At 48.1% G+C, this 24,810-nt stretch overlaps 1 protein-coding gene across 5 annotated transcripts in view; it reads right to left on the bottom strand.

Annotated features, from left to right (window-relative positions):
- NSMF (NMDA receptor synaptonuclear signaling and neuronal migration factor) overlaps positions 1-24,810 on the bottom strand; it is a 76,613-nt gene that overhangs the window by 14,947 nt on the left and 36,856 nt on the right. For 3 of the 5 annotated variants that reach the window (XM_054007637.1, XM_054007634.1, XM_054007639.1), the window contains 8 exons: positions 21,929-22,004; positions 17,072-17,140; positions 10,172-10,224; positions 7,326-7,415; positions 4,924-5,045; positions 3,362-3,445; positions 2,527-2,560; positions 2,117-2,187 (listed from right to left, as the gene is read on the bottom strand). In XM_054007637.1, the coding sequence (XP_053863612.1) occupies positions 2,117-2,187; positions 2,527-2,560; positions 3,362-3,445; positions 4,924-5,045; positions 7,326-7,415; positions 10,172-10,224; positions 17,072-17,140; positions 21,929-22,004 (599 nt within the window). The remainder of the gene's footprint in view (positions 1-2,116; positions 2,188-2,526; positions 2,561-3,361; positions 3,446-4,923; positions 5,046-7,325; positions 7,416-10,171; positions 10,225-17,071; positions 17,141-21,928; positions 22,005-24,810) is intronic. The other 2 variants (XM_054007638.1, XM_054007636.1) reach the window with 1 other exon arrangement.

Consider the following 24,810-nt stretch of genomic DNA (forward strand, 5'->3'; position numbering starts at 1 on the left):
GCCTCAGTGAGGGACCCCCAGATCTCTCCCTGTAGATGGCCAGCCAGCCAGCTGGGAATGGAGCCCTGGCTCAGCCTACATTACACCCCTCCTCTCTGGAGCACGAGATATCCCTAGGGGAGCCATTAGAGAGCCATCCTTGTGCTCCGGACAGTGCCGGGGCTACAGCTCTGCTCAGCTCTTACATGGCCACATGCAGGGGGGGAAGGCTCCTTATGGCCACTGCTTCCCCACTGTGAACCTGCAGCATGGCTGCACAGAACCCTGCCCTGAATTTGGTGTGAACTTGGTCCCGTTTTCAGCTGCTGTCTCATGTGAGAACCACCCCTGGATTCCAGGAGCACGGCTGCTACATTAGGAGTTGCTGAATAATTTTCAGCTTTCAGGTTGTCCACAAACTGTTCGCTTAGAATATTACCTCTTTGCTATGCATGCGGAGTGATTGGTTGCCTAAATCACATGGTATTGTTTCTTCTTCCTGACTGGATGACTCAAACGGCTGAGACAGGAGACTAGTGAATGGCAACAGATGCAGTTCCCAGTATGAATTTTCAGCCAAATAGCCTTAACACTTAAATTCTTGAAAGTTTTAAAATATATAAAACATTTCCCCCAGTAGCCACCCCTATACTTTTGAATAGTAAACAGGATGCCCCCACAGATCATAGCAAACTGAACTCTGCACTTTATTCATGCACATATTTATAATCAGAGTTCGGGTTTTTCTTTAACTATTTAGCCAACTCTGCTCTTGAAGGACTCAATAACATTTCTGGATTAAAATCTTCACAGTGTAAGTATGAAGATTGGGGAATAATAAGGGAGACCAAGAAATTCGTCTCACTTGGAAACTTTATCTGAACATTCAGGGATATTTCCTATCAAGAAGGATGTTGATAAATTGGAGAGAGGTCAGAGAGGAGCCAGGAGAATGATGAAAGGATTAGAAAACCTGCCTTAGAGTGATAGTCTCAGGGAGCTCAATCTATTTAGCTTAACAAAGAGAAGGTTCACGGATGACTTGATCAGTCTGTAAATATCTACATGGGGAACAAATATTTGATAATGGGCTCTTCAATCTAGCAGACAAAGGTGTAACATGAGCCAATGGCTGGAAGTTGAAGCCAGACAAATTCAGACTGGAAATAAGGCCTAAATTTTTTAACAGTGAGAGTAATTAACCATTGGAACAATTTATCAAGGGTTGAGTTGGATTCTCCATCACTGGCAATTTTTAAATCAAGATTGGCTGTTTCTCTAAAAGATCTTTTGGGGAGGTTCTCTGGCCTGTGTTACACAGGAGATCAGACTAGATTATCACAATGGTCCCTTCTAGCCTGGGAATCTATGAATCTATCTAGTAAGCAAGTACAGCCTACACAAAAATGATAAAGTCATTGAATCACTGACTGGTATTGGTATTGCTGCTTGAAGGATCTCTGATGGTGTGGGGTAGGGAAATGATAGGCAAACAGAGGCATGGAAAACCATCATTACTCTAATTGTAGGAGACACAAGGATTCAACATTTATATGGATTGTGAGAAAATCCATAGTTATTCCACAAAAAATTAAAAACAAAAATCTCAAAAGTTTGGTTGGATTGCAACATTCCTGCTCCAGGGCATGAGAAGACTCAGCAAAAACCTCTCTTTGGGCAAGTCACTCCATAACTGCTCACAGCACAGTCTGGTGCTGGCCATTGGCAGGGACGGGAAGCCTGGCCTCATCCAGTATAGAAGTTCCTATGTTCCTGTATTAATGCATACTGCAGGATGCTTTATGAAAGTAATCAATAACTATCAAGCTCCAAATCCCTGCCCCTTTGTCTGTGAGTTTCCTGCTGAAGTCAGATTGCATGGATTTGCTAGAAAGCTGTTGAAAAGCTGCCAAACCTGCATTTGCTGCACTAAGCCAAATGTCCTTTGCTGCCATTACAGCAAGCTGAGGATGCTCAGAGGTCAACAAATGAGAAATGGGAATTGAATAGATGTGATTGCTTTAATAAAAGCCTGCTGCAGGCTGGCTTTGGAATATTGTTTTCTGGAGTTAATTTGTTCCTGGAGAAAATATTGGCTTTTAACAAAGTGCCAAGGGCCCCAATGCCGATCACGTACCTGACAGAAAATCAGCATCTTCCAAATCTTGCAGCCTTTCCGATAAATGTTAAGCTTCTTCTCTATTTCCTCTGCAGAAAACAGTGAAGGAAAGACACGTGAGCCACACAGAAGGTGAAACACTGGCTCTTCTACAGAGATTTTCACTATCTCTCATTTGTGTTTATTCTGTAAGACATCATGGGCCTGACTTTCAGAGGCACTGAACACCCACAGGTCCCACTGATTTCAAAACAGGCCCCGGACTTTAGAACTTTGGGAGTCAGGAATCCATAGTTTTTCCCAATGGAGGCTGGATACAACAGAACACTGGATTACAATGAAATCCCCCATGCACTGGAGAGCTCCCTGTTACTGCTTACGTGAAACTTTGAGTGGGGGAAAAGACAAAGAAAATAACACTCACGTACCTAGAATATCTTCAAAGGTGGCGTGTTCATGATCCTGGAACCGAACAGAAAGGATATTTCGAACCTAGGTGCTGCTAGATACTCATCATTTAAAGAGATCTCCTCATGCAACAGAGAACAATGCTACACTAGGTAAGCACATAAATTGGGATTCAATTAAACCAACTGGTGGTCTCAGTCAACATCACAAGCATCATTGCCCTTATGTTAAGACCCATGTGTGACTATAAACATAAACTTTGTAAGTTACATTAAGTAGGTGGACTTCAAAAAGTAAATACTGCACATTGTTTGTGTGTTGAATAGGGAAATGTGTTGAGTGAGCCCAGGGCTGAGGTCCACTGCAGAGATACGTGGAGTCCTGAATGGTCTAGGAATGGGTCAAATGCAGCAAAGAACTGTGGAGCCTTCCAACACACAGAGCTCTGCTAATGTGCCTCAGTCCTGACCTGCAACCTGGACTCTATTCAACTCCTGGTGTCACACAGCATGGACAATGTTCCTCAGTCCCAGCTCATAGCCCCCTTGTTACTCCAGTCCCAGGTCCCTAGACACATGCTTCGGATAGTGTCCTGCAGCCACCCCACTATTCCAGTCCTGGACACCCCACAGAGCTCTGCCAATAAACTTGAATCCTGACCTAATATGTCTGCTGCCAAAATACTGTGCCTCTCTTGAGCAGGTATTTGCCAGCTTTGCTCAGTTGTGCAATGGTTCTTCTGAGGCATTCTGATGCCATCTAGAGACTAGGATACAATCACTAAACTCATTTCCACTTATGAGCCAACCCAACGTTCCAGTACCCAATGACCATGCAAAGAGCTAGGCTACTCACGTAGAGAATGGGGATGATGGAGGGGTCATCCCTGCGGATAATCGTTGGGATGTACTCAGCTTTGGGGACCTTGGAAGAAATAAGCTAGGAACGGAAATGAGAAATAGAAATGGGTCAGGAGCAGAGACACAAAGGGACTGTGGGCAGGTACTGTACAGTGGGAGTGATGTTGTCTGCATCCTCATTCCATAAGAAGTCTCCATAATGCCTCTGGATGCAAATATTTCTTCTTTCAGGTCAGAAATAAGCTGCTAAAAGAGGCTATTTCTATTTTCTCTCTGTACTGTAGAAAGCAAATAGCGGGGACTCTGGGCTCAGCTAGTCCCTCCATGTATAGAAAACAGTGGTATGGCCTAAGACCCCAAACACATTATGTAATATGGTTGTGATTGCAGCAAGGGCCTTTGCTTAAAGGCACCCTCCTGACATGGCATCAACTAGGACGTCAAGCCAAAATTCATAACTGGTATCTGGGGAAAGCTGGGATTCCTCCCTCTGCTGGTAACTCAAGTGAAAGCCTGCTCAGTAGGAATATCTTGGCCACTCCTCTGCTAGGCCCTCTCTAGCCCCTGGGCTCCTTGCCTGCTCACTTCATCAGCCATACTAAGAAACCCTCTCTAGTCCCAGCCTGTCCTTTTGCATTCAGGCTGTAGCAAGGGAACAGCTCAGCAAGCCAGCCATCATCAGCACTGAGGGAGGCTAGTCAGCTGCACCAGTGAAATGTTAACTAAGGAAGTGCCTGCAGCATCAGCCCAGTGACAAAGCTCAGTGGGAGTACACCCCATCGTGGCTCTGCTGACACAAGTCAAGTCCCCCTTCATCTAGACCCAGACAGTAAGTTAAAGGAGGATCGGGCCCCATATTTCCATATCCTGTTAAACCTAGGGGGAGATGTCTTACCCTAACACCCCCATCCCTTGCACTAGGGAAAAAAAAAATCTGCCTTGGTGGGGGGATGCCAGGGAAAGAATAAAATGGAGGAGTATAAGGAAAAGACAACCTCACCACCACTATCCTCTATATTAGAAACCCAATGGCATGCTAGTTGGCCCATTCAGATGTAGCATCAGCAATGCCCTAATGGTTCTGCTGCCCAACTAACCACTTGAGTAGAGGTCAAACTCAGAGTTCTGTACTCAGTTTTTGCTCAGTCAATGGTCGTTTGCCTGAGTGAGGGCTAAGGAAGGACGTCAGGATTTGACCCTACGTAAGGACATCACTAAACCAGACCAGCGAGAATAGGAGTAAAGGAGGGAAGGCTGAAGGGCCTAGCCTATAAGAACAGGTTAAAGTGCACAAAGGCATCGTGGAGCTGCAGTGTACAAGTCAAATGAGGAAGGGAGGGTGTTTCTAACTGCCAGCCCTGCACACTCCCCCTAGGATCTGAGAACCAAGCTGGGTAATTTCCTTTCTATGCCTCATCACAAATGGCATCCTCCCTTACCCCCTAGTAGCCCCAAGAGAGATCTGAAGGTTCTGCCCTTCTTCCATGAATACCTAATCAGCAACTGTGAAAAGATGAATGAGGTGCATGGGCAAGGGAGGGTGGGAACAGTCCTCACCATTATTTTGGGTGGAATAAAGTCATCTCCATCACATGCCATAGCTTCAAGTTCCTTCTCTGTTTCCCAGTTCAAGTCAAAGTCATCATCCAGAGCACAGCAGTAGTCCTGAAGATCATGGCCTGCCAGACAACAGCAGGACAGAAGCATTACACCAGGCACCAGGCCATAGGGCTTCTTGCCTTCTCCACCCCATCCTGTTGGCAGGGTGACTAACTTGTTCAATGTATCATGACTTACAACCTTCATTCCCAAAGTGACAAGAGTCAGCACAGGGACCATTCCAAAGGGTTCAGTGCTTCACCCCTAACCTTTGGGCCGTTTAACCAGGCAGATAACGATAGGGTGTGCCAGTGCTGCAACTGGGGGGCTGGCTGCAACACACATAGGCAGAGCCACGCTGGCCTGAATGCAGCTGGCAGGACTAAACATAGCAGTGAAGCCGCAACAGCATGGGCTGCAGTGCAGCCTGTAGCAGCTCTCCTAGGGCCCTGGGGGATGACTCGGGTAACTAGCCCATGATGGTGTCCGTGCTGCTGCAACTTCACGGCTCTAGGAACCCGAGCTAGCTCGATGAAAGCGAGTGTGGGTCTGTCTACACATGCTACAATCCCACACCTTGACTGCAGTGCTGACATACCCTAAGAAAGAGCAATAATGCACAGAGCTCCCTTATTTTAGAGGCAATTTGATGGCAGCGCTCCCTGGGGCACAGAAGTGCTGTGCTGCATTCAGTCACTCCGGAGTTACTCAGTCAGTGCTAGATTCAGCTCCACATGCTACCCAGACTGAGCTGGAATCCTGCGGTTCAAGAAACGATGGCGTTTGAACTGGCGTGTCGCAGCAGGTTGTGGCAACGTGGCAACCCAGGATTCAGAGTTTCTTTGCAGGTCAAAGAAACTCATCGGACTTTTAGGACCTGCCAAACTGTAATGGTGCAGCCCTCTAAAGTCACTCAGCAGCTGTCCCAGAAAAACCCAGCAGGCCTCAATCTGCTCCCATAAATCACTGCCTCATGCTGTTTGATGCTCCTTGGGGAAAACATACTTCGAAATCAAAATAAAATAACAACACACTACAGGCTAAGAATGGTTCCTGAAGCCAGCAACTCAGGCACTGTTAAGCAACAGAATCATAGAATATCAGGGTTGGAAGGGACCTCAAGAGGTCATCTAGTCCAACCCCCTGCTCAAAGCAGGACCAATTCCCAACTAAATCATCCCAGCCAGGGCTTTGTCAAGCCTGACCTTAAAAACCTCTAAGGAAGGAGATTCCACCACCTCCCTAGGTAACCCATTCCAGTGCTTCACCATCCTTCTAGTGAAAAAGTTTTTCCTAATATCCAACCTAAACCTCCTCAGGCAAGAGAGCCAAGCCCCCAGTGCTAGGCCTGTGGGAGCCAGAGGGTCAGTGACAGGTGCAGAGGAGAACATACCCCTTCTGAAACGCTCCCTTTCCATTAGTCGCTAAGATGGCTGGGGAAGGGGCAGAATTCAGACTGCCTGGGAACAATCAGGTCATGTTTTGAACCTGGTCCTTCTAACACTTTTCCCACCCACCCTCTCCCACAATGCCCTCTGGCTTTGGGGAGTTGGTTCCTTGCTTATTAGTTTAATGATTAAACAATATGATCCACCCCTAGAACAGGAAGGCCCAGGCCTACCCGACCATGAGAATAACTTCCCTACCCTGGAATATGTCAGTGATCTATAGGAATCCAGGGGATTGCAGTGGTTTCATTGGACTATTTCTAACATGCTGAGACAAAACAACAGCCCCATTATAAAGGCAGAGAGAGGGCACTAAAAATCCCTGGGGGACGTCTGCACCCAAGCATCTGATCCCCTATGCAGGGCATTTACACAGTGTGGGCGGGGTTACCTATGTGAAACCTCTGCAGGGCCATGGGAGACCAGGTCCCCCCAGTAGACCGTCTCTGCTGGGAAACTTTAAATCCAGATTGTGCCACCTGCAGAGCTGTTAACCAAAAGACACATCTCAAGGGCCACCTCTCCTGTGCCCGGAGTTCCTGCCAGCCTGGGATAGGTAGGCACTAGGTGTTTGGCCCTCATGTGCGCCAGCCTGCTTCACTGCGATCGATTAACCCCTGGAATGCTGACGTGTGTGAACATGGCAGTGCAGTGCAGTGGTTAGCCCTCATGGAACACGGGAAGTGGTGACAAGCCTATGGGCCACACTTTGATGGGCATTCATTCTGCAACTAAAGAGCACCAGAGGTAAGGCTACATGTGCATATGCGGAGTGTTAACTACTTCGCTCTAATGAAAGGAAGCAATCATAGGGGGCTAGAAGGATGGACAGTTCACTCCTATGAGATTCCAATCAATGCCTTGGTTGGCAGCTTTGGCCATGGGAAGAAGCTCAAAAGTCTCAGAACTCACTTTCTCGAGAGTCATGGAAGGAATCAGCTTTGATGGGAGTTGGGTCGCTCCAAGACCTGCTGAAGCTTCTCTCTCGCCGCTCACCAAATGCTAGGATAAAACCAAACCGGGACATTAACAGACTCCAAAGCCACCACTGCTCTGCCAGCAAAAACCAAAACACCCAGCAGGGTTCCATCAAAGCTAAAGATCACAAACACGCTTGCATATTTGTTCTTCCATGTGACAAACATGAGTCCATCCCATGTGACAAACAAGTGTCCAGCCTATGCATGATGGGATACAGGTGTCAATTTCTGCACACAAGTGTGTGCTGGCGAGTGAGAGGAATTTGGTAATCTGCCCCTAAACATTATTGCTCAAACTTGAATTTATTAATTATAGTTCCAACATCTCCATGCACATGCACTATGAGAGTATGAGAAGATCCTTATTATTTGTTGGGGTGTTTCCCAAGATGTGGGGGCACCTTTGGGGGAGATGTAAAGGACTAGCTGGGAGGTAGAGGGACACATATAAGCCTTGCAGTTGTTCTACAGCCTCAGCTTTCATTTTAAAAACATATCTCTTGAAAACATGACCTGAGTGTTATCCGCAATGTTGTCTGCCTGAGTCTGCAGAGAGCCTGAAACAATAGTTCTGAGATGAGTTGTTCCCAATCCATTTCAAAGGGGGCTAACTTGGATACCAGTAATGCCACTTCAAATGTCACCACTGTTAATTATTACATTACTTGTCAAAGGAATTGTCTAGACTGCTATCAGGGGGCGTGACTGCAGTTTGATGTGACACACCCAGACTAGCTTTAATCTAGCTAGCTCAGGTGCCAAAGCAGTGAAGCCACATCAGCGCAGACTGGACCCTGGGTAATTTCCCGTGGGGCTTGGACAGTCTCGTAGAGCCCACACCAAAGCACATGTTGCTGTAGCTTCACTCCTCTGGTAAAAGCTAGATTATAGCTAGCTCAAGTGGCAATCACTCGCCGGGAGTGCAGTTAGACGTGCCCACAGTGTGTACAAAAGGAGGGGAAGGGTCATATTGGGAAGACACACCCCTCTCCTAGGAGTGGTGGTTCATTCTCGGCAGGCCTTGACCAGCAGCACGACAGCACCAAGTGGGAGCACAACCGGTGTCACCTGCCTGAAGGGGAGCTCAGCTATTGAGAGCTTAGTAAATCCTGGATGACTGTGTGCAGCACACTCGATTCTTACCCCAATGGCAATGGCCTCCCTGGACAAGCCCCCAGGAGCAAACTGGACCAGGCCATGCAGGGGTGTCACACACGTGCTGGGCTGAGGGGTGAGCTGCCCTTGCTGATAGGGCTTGGGGGCCGGAAGTAAATGGTTCACTGGCAAGAGAAAAATGTGGCAGTGTGACTGCAAAGGGCACTACTTCCCCAAGTGTTGTTCAATGTTCCCCTCTGCTGCTGACTAGCTCACCAGTCCCTAATACCAGTCACCTTTCATGAGGGTCCCCACCTTTGCCTCTCTCTGGCCCCCACCTCCTCCCTTCCACACATGGCCCACTTGGTCATTCTCCTCACATCTCTTTTCCTACTCCACCCCTACCCATCTCACACCTCCCCATGAGGGGTTCTCCCTCTGGGTCCTGTTCTTGGAGACAGCGAAAGAAGCAGCGATTTCCGGAACCTGGGCTCAGTAGTGGCAACAGCTGGGAGGGTTGGTAGGAAAGCAGCCTCCTCCGCGGGCCCAGTGCTGCTGGGCTCAGTGGTAGGGGAGAGGCAGAGAGAAGGTATCACAGGGCTCAGCACCGGCAGAAGGGATGGGGGAAGGAAGCTGGAAAACAACTCCTTCTGAGTCTGGGGTGTGGGGATTCATGGGCCCCCACAGCCATGGTGCGTACAAATGGCCACTACTAGGAAAGAGGAGGGTGAAAGAAGGGGACAGGGGTCTGTGCCCAACTTCTGAGCTGCAAATCAGATTGCCTTGGTAATTACAGAGGGAACTGCTTGCCGCAGGACAGGGTCCTGGCCCATATGTCTGCCACCCTGTCTGTAGCCCTTACAGTCGCCCTTCAGGCCCCATGGATATAACTCTTTATTTAAGCGCAAACTGTCATGCTCCCCAGCTGCCAGAGCCCACTAGTCACACTACAGTGGCAGAGTTGGGTTTTCCTCTTAGCTTAAATTCAGGCAGGCAGGAGGTGAGGGCAGCAGGTGGGGGGTGGGGAGCGGTGAGCAGAATGGGAGGAGAGAGGTGCGAAAGGGACAGCTCAGCCCTGTGAAAACACAAAGCCTCCCAGGTTTGTAGCTGTGCCCCATGAAGCAGTGAGAAGCCTGGCAGCCCTCATTACGCGCTGCATCTCTCTCAGAGCGACTTAATGGGGGAGTCTAACCCTGTAGTGCAGTGCAGCCCTCTTATGTACCCATCTCTAGCATTAGTGAGTACAGGAGTCAACTGCACCTGTATCCCACACAGAGCTGGGGACCCCTTCCTGACTGCTCCTGCAAGGCCCTGACAACAACGTGAGACGCTGTATGTTGGGACTCCTACCCAATGAGGGGAAGGGGTCTACGTCACGCCACGCTGCCTGCTATGCTATGCTATGTCACGTCACACAGTTAAAGGCCAGTGTCATACATTGGTGTGTATGGAGGCTTGGGGGACCAGCTGGCCTCTTCTCTACACACAGCAGAATGAGGGAGGAAAACCTCATCTCAGCACCTGTGCCGGGCGCTTTCCAGCCCTCCACTTACAACAGACAGCAAAACAATGACTAATTACAGAGGAGTCTGGTTCCTCAGCACCGTTCTCCAGCCTCATGTCCCATCAGCATTAACCCTCTGCCTCCCATCTCCCGGCCATGCCTTGTGGCTTCTTACTCACGTTGCGCTTTCACCCGGCGGCTCCCCACCATGCGCAAATGCTTCCGAAAATTCCTGAAAGAAAAGTAACACAAACCCAGTGATGAGCGCTGGGGTCAGAAACCAACTGACCCAAGCAGTAGCAGCAGGGGGAAGGCTCCCGTTTTCCAGGCATTTAAATGCAGTCACACAGGGCACCACAGAACTCCCAGAGCAACTCCAGCTGCATTTGTTCAGTGGCCAGAGTGCGGCTCGTCTGCCAGCTGAAGGGAGGCTGTGTTCCCTTTCAATCCCTGTGCCACGGAGCTGCTGTGCATCAGCCATCCTCACGCAACGTCCTCTGGGCTGTTGCCTCCACTCTCCCTGATTCACCCTTCCCCACCTACCTTCCCACGGCCCCAGAGCATGCTGCCCACTTTAGCTGGCAAAGGGCTCGAGGAGCTGCTAACTCTTCCTGTTCACTTGGAAACCAAAGGCAGGTGTTCCACTCCTCCCTGCCCCAGACAGTACAGCAGGAGTGCAGAGGTCCTCTTCCCCACCCCATGCTCATGCCACACTCACAGCTCTGCCCATTCCCAAAGCACATTTGGGGGTGCTTCCAGTGCTAACATTCACAGTGACTTGAATGCTAGGCAGGTGGGTTCCTGTGCTGACCCCCCCAGGGGCCTCTTCCATCTTTAAATTCCACTCCAAGGTACAGGGCTCACTGGTCTGGACTGCCCCCCAGAATGGGACAGTCATGAAGCAGGAAGGTCCTCCTGGGGCAGGTGTTTTGCCTCTACTTGCTAATAGTGCATCTCTCAACATGCACCTTCCTGCCTGGGATTCACAGGCCAGGGGATGGGTGGGGATACAGAGGAAGCAGAGACCCCAGAGGTAAAGGATGCCGCAGGATGGCACCTTGATACATGGCAACTGCCCCCAGGAAATCACCCCAGACTCAGTTCTATATAAATCTGACTTGAGTGTCAGCAGCTGCCCAGAGGATATAGCTCCACGGCAGGGAGCCTCCCAGCCCAGGACAATAGTGGGGCTCACGCTAGCACTCTAAATAGCTGTGTAGACAGACAGCACTTTAGTTACAGCTCGAGTGGGGGCTGAGTTTGGGAGCCCAGCCCCCTCCCCAGGCTTCAGAGTTCAAGCCCCAGCCCAAGTCGCAACTTCAAAGCGCTGTCTACACAGCCATTGTCAGGGCACTAGCATGAGTCCCACCAGACCACCTCTATTGGCCCAGGCTGCGAGCTCGCTGCCGTGGGCTGGGCAAATATACCCTGAGAGAGACCAAGGCCGAGGCCCAAATGCAGATGGAGTCCCGAAGGTACACTGTGCCATCTCTAGGTTCCCCGAGACTGACACAGACTCACAGTGGGACCTGAGCAGTATGTCAGAGCTGGCTCCAAGGGGACTCAGCTGGTGTAATTCACGCATGTGGGAGGGGACAAAGAAAAGCCTCCATCCTACTTCAACTTGCTTCTCTATCTGGCTCCTTGGTGTGTAAATTACACTCATCTGGCACCTGGCAGGACTGATCAGCTTTACTGGGAGGTCACAATATTAATTATCATGGGTCAGGCCACTGGCCCCTGTGACAGACCCAGACCAGTGGGGTACAGGAGTCTGGTAGAGGGCAAATATACTGGTCATTGGATGAGTAGTTTTCTGTTCCCTGACTGACCAGAGAAAAGGGCTGCACTAGAGTAATCAGGAACCTGCTAGAACCAGTTAAGGCAGGCAGGCTAATTAGGACACCTGGAGCCAATTAAGAAGAAGCTTCTAGAATCAATTAAGGCAGGCTAATCAGGGCACCTGGGGTTTAAAAGGAGCTCACTTCAGTTTGTGGTGTGAGTGTGAGGAGCTGGGAGCAAGAGGTGTGGCAGTGCAGCACAAGTGTTATCAGACACCAGGAGGAAGAATAAGGAAAGTGTTGGGAGGAGGCCAATGGGAAGTAGCCCAGGGAGTTGTAGCTGTCATGCAGCTGTTACAGGAGGCACTATAGACAGCTGCAGTCCACAGGGCCCTGGGTTGGAACCCAGGTTCCCCCTAAACCTCCCGATTGACCTGGACTGTGGATTCTCCCAGGGGGGAAGGTCTCTGGGCTGTTCCCCAACCCACATGGTGAATTTCTGAGGCAAGAAAATCCGCCAATAAGCGCAGGACCCACCAAGATAGAGGAGGAACTTTGTCACACCCCTTTTAGATGGGTATCCAGTCCCTAGCTGTGACCTAGACTTGTGGCTTCCTAAACACATGCTGCCCCTGGCTATTGTGCAGTGCTCTATCTGGAGTGGGGGCAGGATTCCTTCCTGATCCCTGTGGCGACTGGCCAGTACCCAGCCAGAGGCGTCAGTGTAACGTCTCATCCTTGAAAGGAAATAGGAACATTTCTGGAAGGGAGCCCAGTAAAATGCAGTTTTCAAACCTACATTGTACCAGGTTAATGCTGAAATGTTTGCATTGCCCTGCTAGAGCTAACATGCTAATCTCAACCACCCAGGCTGCTGTAAATGATCAGCTCCCCTTGGAGGATGGACCCAGCCCCATGGGAACAGGGCTCTGCAGTATGAGAGCATTCTCTCACTGTGCTGAAAACTACAAGTTCAGCATGGTCTGTCCCGAAGTGAGAGCTCCAGAGACATCCCCTGTGCAGTGCTGAGAGAAGCACTAACAGGCTCTTGTGGGAGTTGTATCCCACTCTCTAGAGCTGGAGGGAAGGTCACCATGACACAAGCCCGTGGGAGATCAGGAGAGAGTAAACATGGGAGTAAAAGGATCCCTTCCCCTGCCCCTCTAGAAAGAAACGCTCTGGAAAGGAGTGACATGATCCCATCCCATCCACTAGGCAGCAGGCTGGGCCTCTCCATCCTTACTGATTTGTACAACTATGTCACTCTGTCTCGAGTCTGACCTCTGTCCTTATCCATAAGGAGCAGCCAAAGAGCCAAGAAGCAGATGCAGTTACTCTTGGAGGAGCAGAAGTCACAGGAGATACGAAGACCCACCCAGGACTCGAGATGAGGGGGCTTGGGGCGAATTACCAATGCCTGCACTCACCAACACAACACAATCTGATCTTTTAACTTGTCAAAAATCTCTTCATCCATCCAAATGCAGAAAGCAGCAGTTAAATTAAAAATTGAAAGAGGCGCTATTTGTTATTTCTCTTCCTAAATATCGCTCCTACTGCTGCCAGCACCAACTTTCCACCACAGTCTGTACAGCCACGACTCCATACCCCTGGGAGGCATTCCATCCAAAAGATTCTTGAGACAGATGCAGCCCATCCCGGGGTACAATTTCCTATACTACACAGCAGGCAGGTCTGTCTGAATTGAGGAATTTGCATAGAATCATAGAAGATTAAGGTTGGAAGAGACCTCAGGAGGTCATCTAGTCCAACCCCCTGCTCAAAGCAGGACCAACACCAACTAAATCATCCCAGCCAGGGCTTTGTCAAGCCGGGCCTTAACAACTTCTAAGGATGGAGATTCGACCACCTCCCTAGGTAACCCATTCCAGTGTTTCACCACCCTCCTAGTGAAATAGTTTTTCCTAATATCCAACCTAGATCTCCCCCACTGCAATTTGAGGCCACTGCTCCTTGTTCTGTCATCTGCCACCACTGAGAACAGCCTAGCTCTGTCCTCTTTGGAAAGCCCCTTCAGGTAGTTGAAGGCTGCTATCAAATTCCCCCCCACTCCTTCTCTTCTACAGACTAAATAAGCCCAGTTCCCTCCGCCTCGCCTCATAAGTCATGTGCTCCAGACCCCTAATCTTTTTTGTTGCCCTCCGCTGGACTCTCCCCAATTTGTCCACATCCTTTCTGTAGTAGAGGCCCCAAAATTGGACGCAATACTACAGATGTGGCCTCACCAGTGCTGAATAGAGGAGAATAATCACTTCCCTCGATCTGCTGGCAATGCTCCTATTAATGCAGCCCAATATGCCATTGGCCTTCTTGGCAACAAGGGCACACTGTTGACTCATATCCAGCTGCTCGTCCACTATAATCCCCAGGTCCTTTTCTGCAGAACTGCCACTTAGCCAGTCGGTCCCTAGCCTGTAGCAGTGCATCAGATTCTTTCGTCCTAAGTGCAGGACTCTGCACTTGTCCTTGTTGAACCTCATCAGATTTCTTTTGGTCCAATCCTCTAATTTGTCTAAACCACTCTGGACCTTATCCCTACCCTCCAGCGTATCTACCTCTCCCCCCAGGTTAGTGTAATCTGCGAACTTGCTGAGAGTGCAATTAATCCCATCATCCAGATCATTAATGAAGATTTTGAACGAAACCAGCTCAAGGACAGACCCCTAGCGCACTCCACTTCATATTGCCTGCCAGCTAGACATCGAGCCGTTGATCACTACTCATTCAGCCTGGTGATCTAGCTAGCTTTCTATACACCTTATAGTCCATTCATCAAATCCATACTACTTTAACTTGCTGGCAACAATACTATGGGAGACCGTATCAAAAGCTTTGCTAAAGTCAAGGCATATCACATCCACCACTTTCCCCATAACCACAGAGCCAGTTATCTCATCACAGAAGGCAATCAGGTTGGTCAGGCATGACTTGCCCTTGGTGAATCCATGTTGACTGTTCCCGATCACCTTCCTCTCCTCCAAGTACTTCAAAATGGATTCCTTGAGGACTTGCTCCATGATTTTTCCAGGGACTGAGGTGAGGCTGACCTGTCTGTAGTTCCCCGGATTCTCCTTCCCTTTTTAAAAGATGAGCACTATATTTGCCTTTTTCCAATCATCCAGGACCTCCCCCGATCAGCACGAGTTTTCAAAGATAATGGCCAACGGCTCTGCAATCACATCAGCCAACTCTCTCAGCACCCTTGGATGCATTGCATCTGGCCCCATGGACTGGTGCATGTCCAGCTTTTCTAAATAGTCCTTAACCTGTTCTTTCACCACTGAGGGCTGCTCACCTTCTCCCCGTACTGTGTTGCCCAGTGCAGCAGTCTGGAGCTGACCTTGTCTGTGAAGACCGAGGCAAAAAAAGCATTGAGTACATTAGCTTTTTCCACATCATCTGTCACTATGTTGCCTCCTCCATTCAGTAAGAGTCCCACATTTTTCCTGACCGTCTTCCTGTTGCTAACATACCTGTAGAAACCCTTCTTGTTACCCTTCACATCCCTTGCTAGCTGCAACTGCATTTGTGCTTTGGCCTTCCTGATTACACCCATGCATGCTTGAGCAATATTTTTATACTCCTTCCTAGTCATCTGTCCAAGTTTCCACTTCTTGTAAGCTTCCTTTTTGAGTTTAAGCTCACCGAAGATTTCTCTGTTAAGACAAGTTGGTAGCCTGCCACATTTGCTATTCTTTCTGCACTTCGGGATGGTTTGTTCCTGCACCCTCAATAAGGCTTTTTTAAAATACAGCCAGCTCTCCTGAACTCCTCTGCATGCTCAATAGAAGCACTTTTATTAGGAGAATTGTTTAAGTACTTTAGCTTCTCAATCAGATCCCTTCTGCTGCAATACAGGACCTAAACCCAACAATCCTGACATTTAACTGCAACCACCACGGACCCCTCCATTCCCCTGCAGTTGCTGCCTGAGGCAATCTCAAGCCCCAGGGTTTCACTGGCACATACCCCTTTTAACGGGGATGTACAATGCCAAGGTGCAAGTCCAGCGACTGAGGCAGTGTTTTTGCCAATGCACCAGACGCATTGCCATGGTTAGCACAATGCTGCAGCTCCAATTCCACTGCTTAAATTCTTACAACTCCTCCTGACAGTGAAAGGACGCTGGGGTGAGCCTCTGAGATGGAGGAGAGGCTGGGATTGAATAGAGAGCTCAACTTTATGGCACTGACCCCTTAGTTCAGAGCAGGCAGCAGAGTTAGCCGGGGCACTAAGAGCTAGAGAGAACCACAGGGGCCTGGCTATGTCCTGCAGCCTCAGTAATGAATCCACTTTATTCATTGCAACCAAATCCTGTCTCTTTTCCACCACAAGAGAGAATACAAACCGACTTGGACCCCACAACCTGCCCTGATCCCGAGGGTCTGTGGGAGGTAAGGAGATGCATTGCATAGTCCCACAAAGACCACATCACTCTACCCTCCGTTTACTCTCTCCTCTAACAACTCAGGGTAAGGCCCAGTAACCGAATTACCTGACTGTTGTGTACATCAATGGCAGGTGCACAGCTCAAATACTGCCAGGCTGGATGAACAATGAAGACTCTCTCTTTTCTAACACAGTCATATCGCCATCTAGAGAACTCTGAGCCATCTCCTTTTTAAAGAAACACTGCCTAGTCATTTATAGGGTCTGTAATTGTCTCTCGTTTCTTTCCATTCTGATTAAAAAAAGAAAACTTTAGACACTAGAAAATGCCTTCTTTTCCCTGCCAATTTCATCCTTTTGTGTTGCAGAAACATTGTTTTTTTCTCCCTCTGTTTTGAATAGAGCTGCAGTGAATATGGTTGTTTTTAACAGCTGTCATTAATGCAGAGTCTTATCCTGCCCATCCAGCTGCCAAAAATACACATGTGCTGGTACATTTGTGATGTTAGAAAGTTCAACAACTGTAAATGGAAATGACCCGCTAGGCATTTAACTGGCCATCATCACACAGAGTTACTGAATTAATATAATTCATTGCATCTGTAAGTTATGCACCTACATTATTACATATCTGAGCTTTAAGATCCTGTCTGTTTTGATTTGGAACTTAAAGTACTTGACAGTGTCCCTTTAAGAAGGCTGGAGACTGGCTAGCTTGCTTACCATAGACTCATTGCCCTGCAGACTTTCAGCATGGCCACCGCTAGCGTCCTCACTAAAACAGCAACACAGACAAGGGACAACCATGTTCAACATCATCAAGCGTCATTGATGACACCCGACGGGCCCATGCAATGCCAGGCAAGGTTACAGGAAAACAGGCCCTACCTCTGAATAACAGCTGCCGAATCATTTTCTCGTTTCCGTCTCTTCCTCTCTGCGTAGCCCCTGAATGCCCTGGGAAACCATTTTAAGCCATTAACCAACTACACAGCTTTGAACTGAAGAAGACATGAAACAGACAGACAGAGAGAGCAAGTTCTCACCAGACAACAGAGAGAGGCATGACCCTCCCAACACACAGTCTGGCTCTGTGGAAGAGACCCAGGCCACATGGAACCATTCAGAAGTCAGGGACTGAGAAGAGACCATCAAACCATTGCATATTGGTTATTTACAGCTGTTACAGGAGGCTGGGAAGGTGGCTGCTCCCAAAGCTAGCACAAGGATACCCAAAGTATGGCCTGCAAAATGGCTGACACTAGTCCTCACTCTTAACATGGAGGTTTGGACCTTAGAGACTACAGATCCAGCATGCAACACCCAGGGGTTCTGGAACAATTTGTGGAGGGTGGGTACTGAGAGCCACTGAACTAAACTGTAAACTCTCAATATGATGGAATCCACTTCAAGCATTCCTAGTTCCAGCTCCAATGGCAACACCTGTTCTTGCCTGGATCAAGTTAGGGCAAAGCATGCTGGGACCTGTAGTCTCCAGGTTGGAGATGAGGGTGACTGAAATCTGTTCTATTTAGGCATCCAGGTGCAGCCATCAATCATCTGGCAAGCTGACCATGCAGCCTTCAACCAGGGGAAGCCCTAGAGAAAAATGAGATGGCAGGGGGGTTCTGTCCAAGACGCCAACAAACAAGGAAACAGAAACAAAGGCCATACTTACGAGATGCTAGAGATCCCAGGAGAAGCGGAGAAAGAAAAGAGAAGAGACATGCATTAGTGCTCAGCCACTGCCGGGCATTCTGCATATTGAACCCAAGGGTCTTAACCAGAACCTGCCAACCAGCTCTGATCAGGAAGTGTTTCCCCTGTGTAGGCTCATATGCCAGGCAAGCGATGCAGGGTTCAGTTCAGGAGGTGGGTGAAAACTGTTCTCTGGTCCACACCTGTTCCACATCTCAGCAACTAGCTCCTCTTGCACCAACCCTACACCTCACCACTTCCCTGGGCGTCTACCTGCCATCAGAGAACTGGCCCCTGACGTTTCTGACGTGGCTTCAGGAACATCCCAGGAAAAACTTTTGGCTTCTTTTCAGAGCTGGAATTATCCCCTCAGTACCGAGGTGGAATGAGGATCAGAGTGCAAGGATGGGGCATGGGCAGGCATGCTTAATGATTAGAGTTGGGAGTCAGGGGCCAGAGCCAGAGCCAGAATCAGGGTCAAGCCAAGGGTTGGAGCCAGAGTTGGGAGCCAGGGGTGTGGCATAGGAGCAGGGACCTGGAGCAAAAGCAGGAACCAGGGGAAAACGCAGATGTGGGATAAGGACGGTGGGAATCAGGAACAGCCAGGAAGGCAGGCTCAGGAGTTAGGCCAGTAGGCAGAGTTGTAGTGACTGAGCAACTAGGTGAATTCCTGGCTGGCTGCCAGACAACTTCCTGTGCCTCCTTCTGCTTAGCATCCAGGCCAATTGGTGGGGCTGGACATCTCCCAATCAGGAGCTTTGTAGGTGGAGCCCTTGGTGAGCTAGAGGTCCGCTAGTCCCCTTCTCCAGCGGCTCCAGTGAGATGCTGAGTGGCAGCTGTAGCCTGAGCATGGCCTGCATTCAAAACCCATGATCCCTCACATCACCCCTCTCCCATCCTGGGTGGTAGTGGGACAGGTTTCCCGGGGCAATTTTTGTGGAAGGCATTTACCAGGTCAGGGGCCTGGATGTTCTCCACTGCTTCCCAGGAGCTTTCTTCAGGACTGTAGCCTTCCCAATCCACAAGATACCAGAGTATCTCTCCCCCCCCCCAATCTGATTCTGGCCTCAAGCATCTCGTGGAAAATATACACATAGTTGCATAGTGGGGGGGCATAGAGTGAGAATTGATGAGGGAATGGGTCCTGAATGTAGGGTTTCAGAAGAGATATGGAAAACAGTGTATTCAGAGGGAATGGATTAAGTTGAGTGATGTGAATGGGTTAATTTACAGATGAACTCAGTAAAAGTCAAGGAAGTGGAAGTCCAATTTACTAGATAGCTTTCCATGTATAAATGTTTCATTAAGATCCACATCCTCTGGCCTACTGAAAACGCAGGCCCTCCTGTCATCAACAGTCCCATATTATTTGTAGCACTTCTTGATGTCCTCCAGGTGAACCTTTAGGTAATCTTGGACTTGACATTTCTGTTGTACTTAGCCCAGGACTGCTGGGTTTGAGAAGTTGTGGTAGCTCCAGGTAGAACTGAGGGTGGAACCCATAGTTTGAAAATAAAGGGCTTTGTTCTCTAGAGGGGTGTTCTGCGTTATTATACGTGAACTCTGTCTCAGGTAAGAACATAACGGCATTCCAGCAAGGACCAGCCATTCTGGTGGAAGTTTATGTAGCATTGAAGATATTGCTCCGGGATCTGGTTAGTTCTGTTTGACAGTTGTCTGGGGGTGATGGGCAAAGGAGAGACAGGAGCAGATGCCCAAAATCTGGAGAGCTTCTCGCCAGAAGCAAGAAATAAATTGAGTACCATGATTAGAGATGATGCGCTCCGGGAGGCCATGGAGGCAGACAACTTGATCCACCCAGAGCTGGGAGGCTTCCTGGGAGAGGGTAGACCAATGCAAGGGACAAAATGAGCCATCTTTGAGAAGTAGTCCATGACGGTCAGAACAGTCATGAACCCACTGGACTCTGGTACTTTTACTACAAAATCTGGGGCAATGACATGTAGGGGCCAGGTGGAATCTTGAGGGGTTGAAAGAGTCCGAAGGGATTATTGTGTTGTATCTTGGAGTGGGTGCAAACATTGCAAGAGGATACATAGATCTGTACTAAAACAACAAGGAGTCTGGTGGCACCTTAAAGACTAACAGATTTATTTGGGCATAAGCTTTCGTGAGTAAAAACCTCACTTCTTCGGATGCAGATCTGTACTGTAGTCCTCATGTGAGGCTACCAAAAGAGATGAGAGACTAGGCATGAATTTTAAAGTAGCCAAAATGTCCTGTCAGGTAGGGTTGTAGTCCTCAGAGGTCCAGGGGGAATGTATATATGCCCTTTCACATAAGTTACCCCACCTTGAACATTGTGGGGTTCCCTAATTATGGCTTCCTGTTCATCAGGAGGAATCCCATGGGCTGACGCTGATTGTGTGAGTATTAAACAGGTCTTGGCGGGGAGCCAGGCCCAGAAAGTTATGAGATTTGAGGATGCAGGAAGTTTTAGGGTTTGAGTCCTTTGGATCAGTATAACTTTTCCCCCTTCTGGGATAGGGCATGGGCCTTGCTATTTTTGGGTCCTGGACAATAGGAGATTACAGAAGCACAAAAAGAATAAGGCCCACTGACGTTGTTGGTAGAGGGCCTTAGTCCTATGCAAATAGCCCAGGTTCTTATGATCAGTGTACACCTGGACAGGGTATCGGTCCCCTTCTAGATAAGTGGTGCCACCCTTCAAAGGCAGTCTTAACTACCAGGATTTCTTTGTCCAAAATTTCATAATTTTGCTCCATGTGTGTGACTTTCCTGGAGTAAAAGGCAATAATTGAGGACCATATCTTTGGGACAGCACTGCTCCTATGGCCAGATTGGAAGCATCCATTTCCATTATGATGGCTTGCGCAGTATCTGGGTTGACCAATAAAGGAGTGGTGGTAAATGCGAATTTTAATTGCTCAAAGGACTGCTGGGCCTCGGGAGACCAAAGGAACCTGGTGTTTTTGCAGAGCTGAGTGGTGAAAAGGACAATCCATTTGAAAACCTTGGGATGAGCTGCTGATAGACATTTGCAGCCCCCAGAAAACAGCGTAGGACACAAATGTGCCATGGTGCTGCCCGGGTGAAGACTGCCTTTGCCATTTCAGTATCAGTGGGGGATTGTATGAACTCCTGGAATTCTTTGGGGGAACTGATCAAAGGTGAATTTTTCTAGTTTAGCATAGAGGCCATGTTGGCGCAGCACCTTCAGGATGGAATGGATGTACATGGTGTGTTGTTCAGCATTGTTTGAAAAAATAAGTGTGTCATCCAGGTGAGCTACCACATATTGGCCCAGAATGTCCTGGAGAACGTCATTAATAAAATGTTGGAACATTGCAGGCATGCTTGTCAAACCACAGGGGCACCACGAGATATTCAAAGTGACCACAAGAAGTTTGAAAGGTAGTCTTCCATTCATTCCCAGCTCTAATACATACTAGATTATTTCCCCCGGGAGGTCTAGTTTTGTGTACTCCCAAGCAGTGCCCACGTAGTCCGTTAGCTTGGGGATCAGTGGTAATGGATATTGGTTTCTAATAATAAACTGATTCAGTGTCCAATAGTCCATGCCTAGTCAGAAGCAATCACCTTTTAAATGTGTGAAGTGGACTTATGAATAAACCGATGGCTAGGTTCTCCTAAAAGGTAGCTGTGCAGAGCAGATAGTTAGGGTTCAGACATGGCATATGTATGCCTGAACAGAACAGAACTTTTATCCTGGGTTGTAGCTTGATTGGGCAATCACAGTCCCTGTGCAGGAGAAGGCATCTGCATTTTTTTTTCCTCATTGTAATCACTGTTTTTTGGACTGAAGTTAAGGACTGAGATCAGCGGGAACTAAAAGTCAGCTTTCTCTCAGAATTCTACCAGCAGCACTGCTTGACCCCAGGAAATGGGCAGCACACAGTAGTTTCCCGTTGATCCCAGTCCTTAACTTCAGTCCAAAGTTGTCCAAGCATGTCCAAAGTTTTGATATCCTAAGATGCAGTCATGCATGGGCCACACACTAACTCTGAGAAAAGAGGTTGGTGCAGCAACAGCCATTTCACTTACGCTTGCATAGTTGTAGTAGCAGTTTGAAAACTGAAGAGGTTCTCCTTGGGGAACCAGGTCCGTATGGGGACATCATCTGGAAGAGACAGAGCTAAAAGTGAGTGCCAACCAGACATACATAGGTTTCACACAGATGTAGTTAGTGATGGGGACATCCTTCCAAAACAGTCTTCTCAACAACCAAACAAGCTTGAAGGCTGGCAATTTCTTTCCATTCATAGGAAAGAATCCTGAACACAATTTGCTACTTCCATGCCAACACAAATTATCTTTTACCTTCTGTAGTAATGTGAAAGAGCAGCTGAGCTTGAAATACACATGAGCCTCACCTATACTGTGCCCTGTGCTAAATGGGACATTAGACATGTTTGTGCATGTGTGTATGTATGTGCACATGTAACTGCCATGGACTGTGCTGTACCTTCTCCAATGTGTTTACCTAATGTGTTACTCTGAAGGGAAACTATCAAAGGGAGAGAGATGCCTCTTGAGATAGGAAAACTGGGAAGCAATGTCACCAGTTTTAGGCCATGTATATCTGGATTGTCCCCCCTTTAGAATTCAAATGGAATATCCGATAGGGAGACTGGAGGCACCCGAGACACCCCGGCACTCATTTGGCGCCTCTGTGTATAAACTATCCTGCACCAACCAGTGGCTACTTTTTTCCCAGCTCCCTTGCAACAGGACCTCAATCTCCACATCATTGCTAATGACTAAGAGCTTGCAACAAAATCATTACTGAGCATTGAGTCTGCTTGTCCCAGAAACACAAACAGGAAACCAATGCAAAATGGAGCACAGACCTTAAACAGTTTATATCTGTTTGTGATCCTTGAACCCACAGCCAGCAGGTGGGGCTCTGAATTCCTGCCTATCCCATAATTAGATGAAGAGCGCCTACTGAATAGATGCCTCAGGGACTGATAGTGTGATGGATTGTGATTATGCTATGGAGGCTTTCAGCTCTAGGTCACTAGTTCAGATTCAAACCAGGAAAATTATGGGCAACAGTCAATACCATCTGACAACAGCTCCGGGAATAGCCTGGGTGAAGGGAGCTGCTAGTCTCCATCTACTTCCCAGTAAACAAGTCCACATCACAAAAGACATTAATTGCCCCCATTGCTCTCCATCCTCAGCAGAGAGAGTGAATAGGAGGATTGAGCTATACTCTCACTCCTAAAAGAAGTCAGGGTTGAGGCACAGTGGCATCCAGGAAGCGTCTGCTATGCTTGCTTGGTAATTAGAGAGCAGATTTCAGACTCCAGGGCTCATCTGGCAGGGTAAACTTTAATTTATAAGCATGAAGTTCTCCTTTTCTTAAAGCAGGTCATAATCCACCCAATCTGAGAGTTGCAGTGTAAACTGAGAGTTGTAAATGTCAATCTAACCAAAAAACAACAGAGGTGCAGTGCTTTTCCTGGAGTTTAATGACCAGTTGCTATAAGCAGATGATGGATCCACTTATTTGTTAACCCCCATGAAATGACTAGAGCCAGTGCAGGTGTTGCTATTGTATGGTGAAAATTGGAGGATGGTCATAGGCGTAGGGAATTATTTAGGGGTGATGTTGTCTGAATTAGCAACGACGTATTAGCCAGCCAGATTGCTTGAAACATCTCAACATTCCTTTCAGTGGCTGTATCAGCAGCTGCACAAGAGACAAGAGCCCCTAACCCTCTGGAATGGGGTTCAGATACCAAGGGGATGAGACTGGTTTAGACTGAACTGTAGGCAGCACAGTGATATTGCAGCTTTAATTCACACCATGAATCCCTACACTGCAGGGCAAGAGCAGCACTAAAATTCAAGCCTTTGGGGAAATGAGGGAATATATTTCTTGCTTCCACGCCTTGCTAGGGGCACAGTTCCAATAACTTTTGCTCTTGCCATGTGTGAATGATTTGCTATGCAACATTTAATATAATCTGTTGCATTTCCACTGTGTAGCCATGGGTTTGCCTTAGGCTGTAACACTACAGTACAGATGTGAATTTCTAGACGGCTAGGGCTACACCTACACTACAGCACTTACAGCCGCGCCAATGCATCCTGTTGTGGAGATGCTCTAAGTTGATGGGAGTGAGCTCTCCCATCGGCTTAATAACTTCTGCGAGAGGCGGTAGTTTTGTCGCCGGGAGAAGCTCTCCCACTGACGTAGGGCGATCTATACCAGGCTTAGGTCAGTGTAATGTACATTGCTCAGGGGTGTGGATTATTCACACCCCTGAGCGACATAAGTTATACTGAATTAACCTTTAGTGTAGACAAGATCTGAAAAGTCTTTCAGGATGTGGTGCCAATATGTATAATGGGGTTTGATCGTTGAAGGTTTTGGGCAAGAGTATGATAAACTGTCAACTAAGAATCAACCATCAAAAACTAAGGGTGTAAAATTTCCAGAAATTTTGAAGGCATGGGAAAAAAGCAGGTTTTTTTCCAGGGGAATTCTGGAATATAATAGAAATTTTGGGAAAAACCAAAATATCTGCAGTAGTTACTTGCTTTATCAAAACTAAACTTTATTTACTTCTTTAAGAATGAGAAATGTATTATCTATAATTTAGTTAGAATGTCAAAAGTACTGTTTGGTGTACTTATGTAAGCAGAGTCTGAATGAGCTCTCCCCTGACATCTAGCGGTGAGCTGTGGAAGGGACATCAGGAGCTGATCTTGTTTGCACCCACCCTGCCTAGGTGCTCAGCATGATGGGACTGCTTGCCCAAATGGTCACTTTTGGCTGGTGTTGGATCCCCAGTCTCCTTGTTATTGGGGCAGGAGTAACAAAGGGTTGTTATCCTTGTGTGAATCAAGGGCAGCAGAACTGTACTTGGCATGGCCTGATTGAGGGACTCACCCTCATATAAATGGAACTTGCT

This window comes from Malaclemys terrapin, chromosome 17 (assembly GCF_027887155.1).
Source record: "Malaclemys terrapin pileata isolate rMalTer1 chromosome 17, rMalTer1.hap1, whole genome shotgun sequence".
Lineage (NCBI taxonomy): Eukaryota > Metazoa > Chordata > Testudines > Emydidae > Malaclemys > Malaclemys terrapin.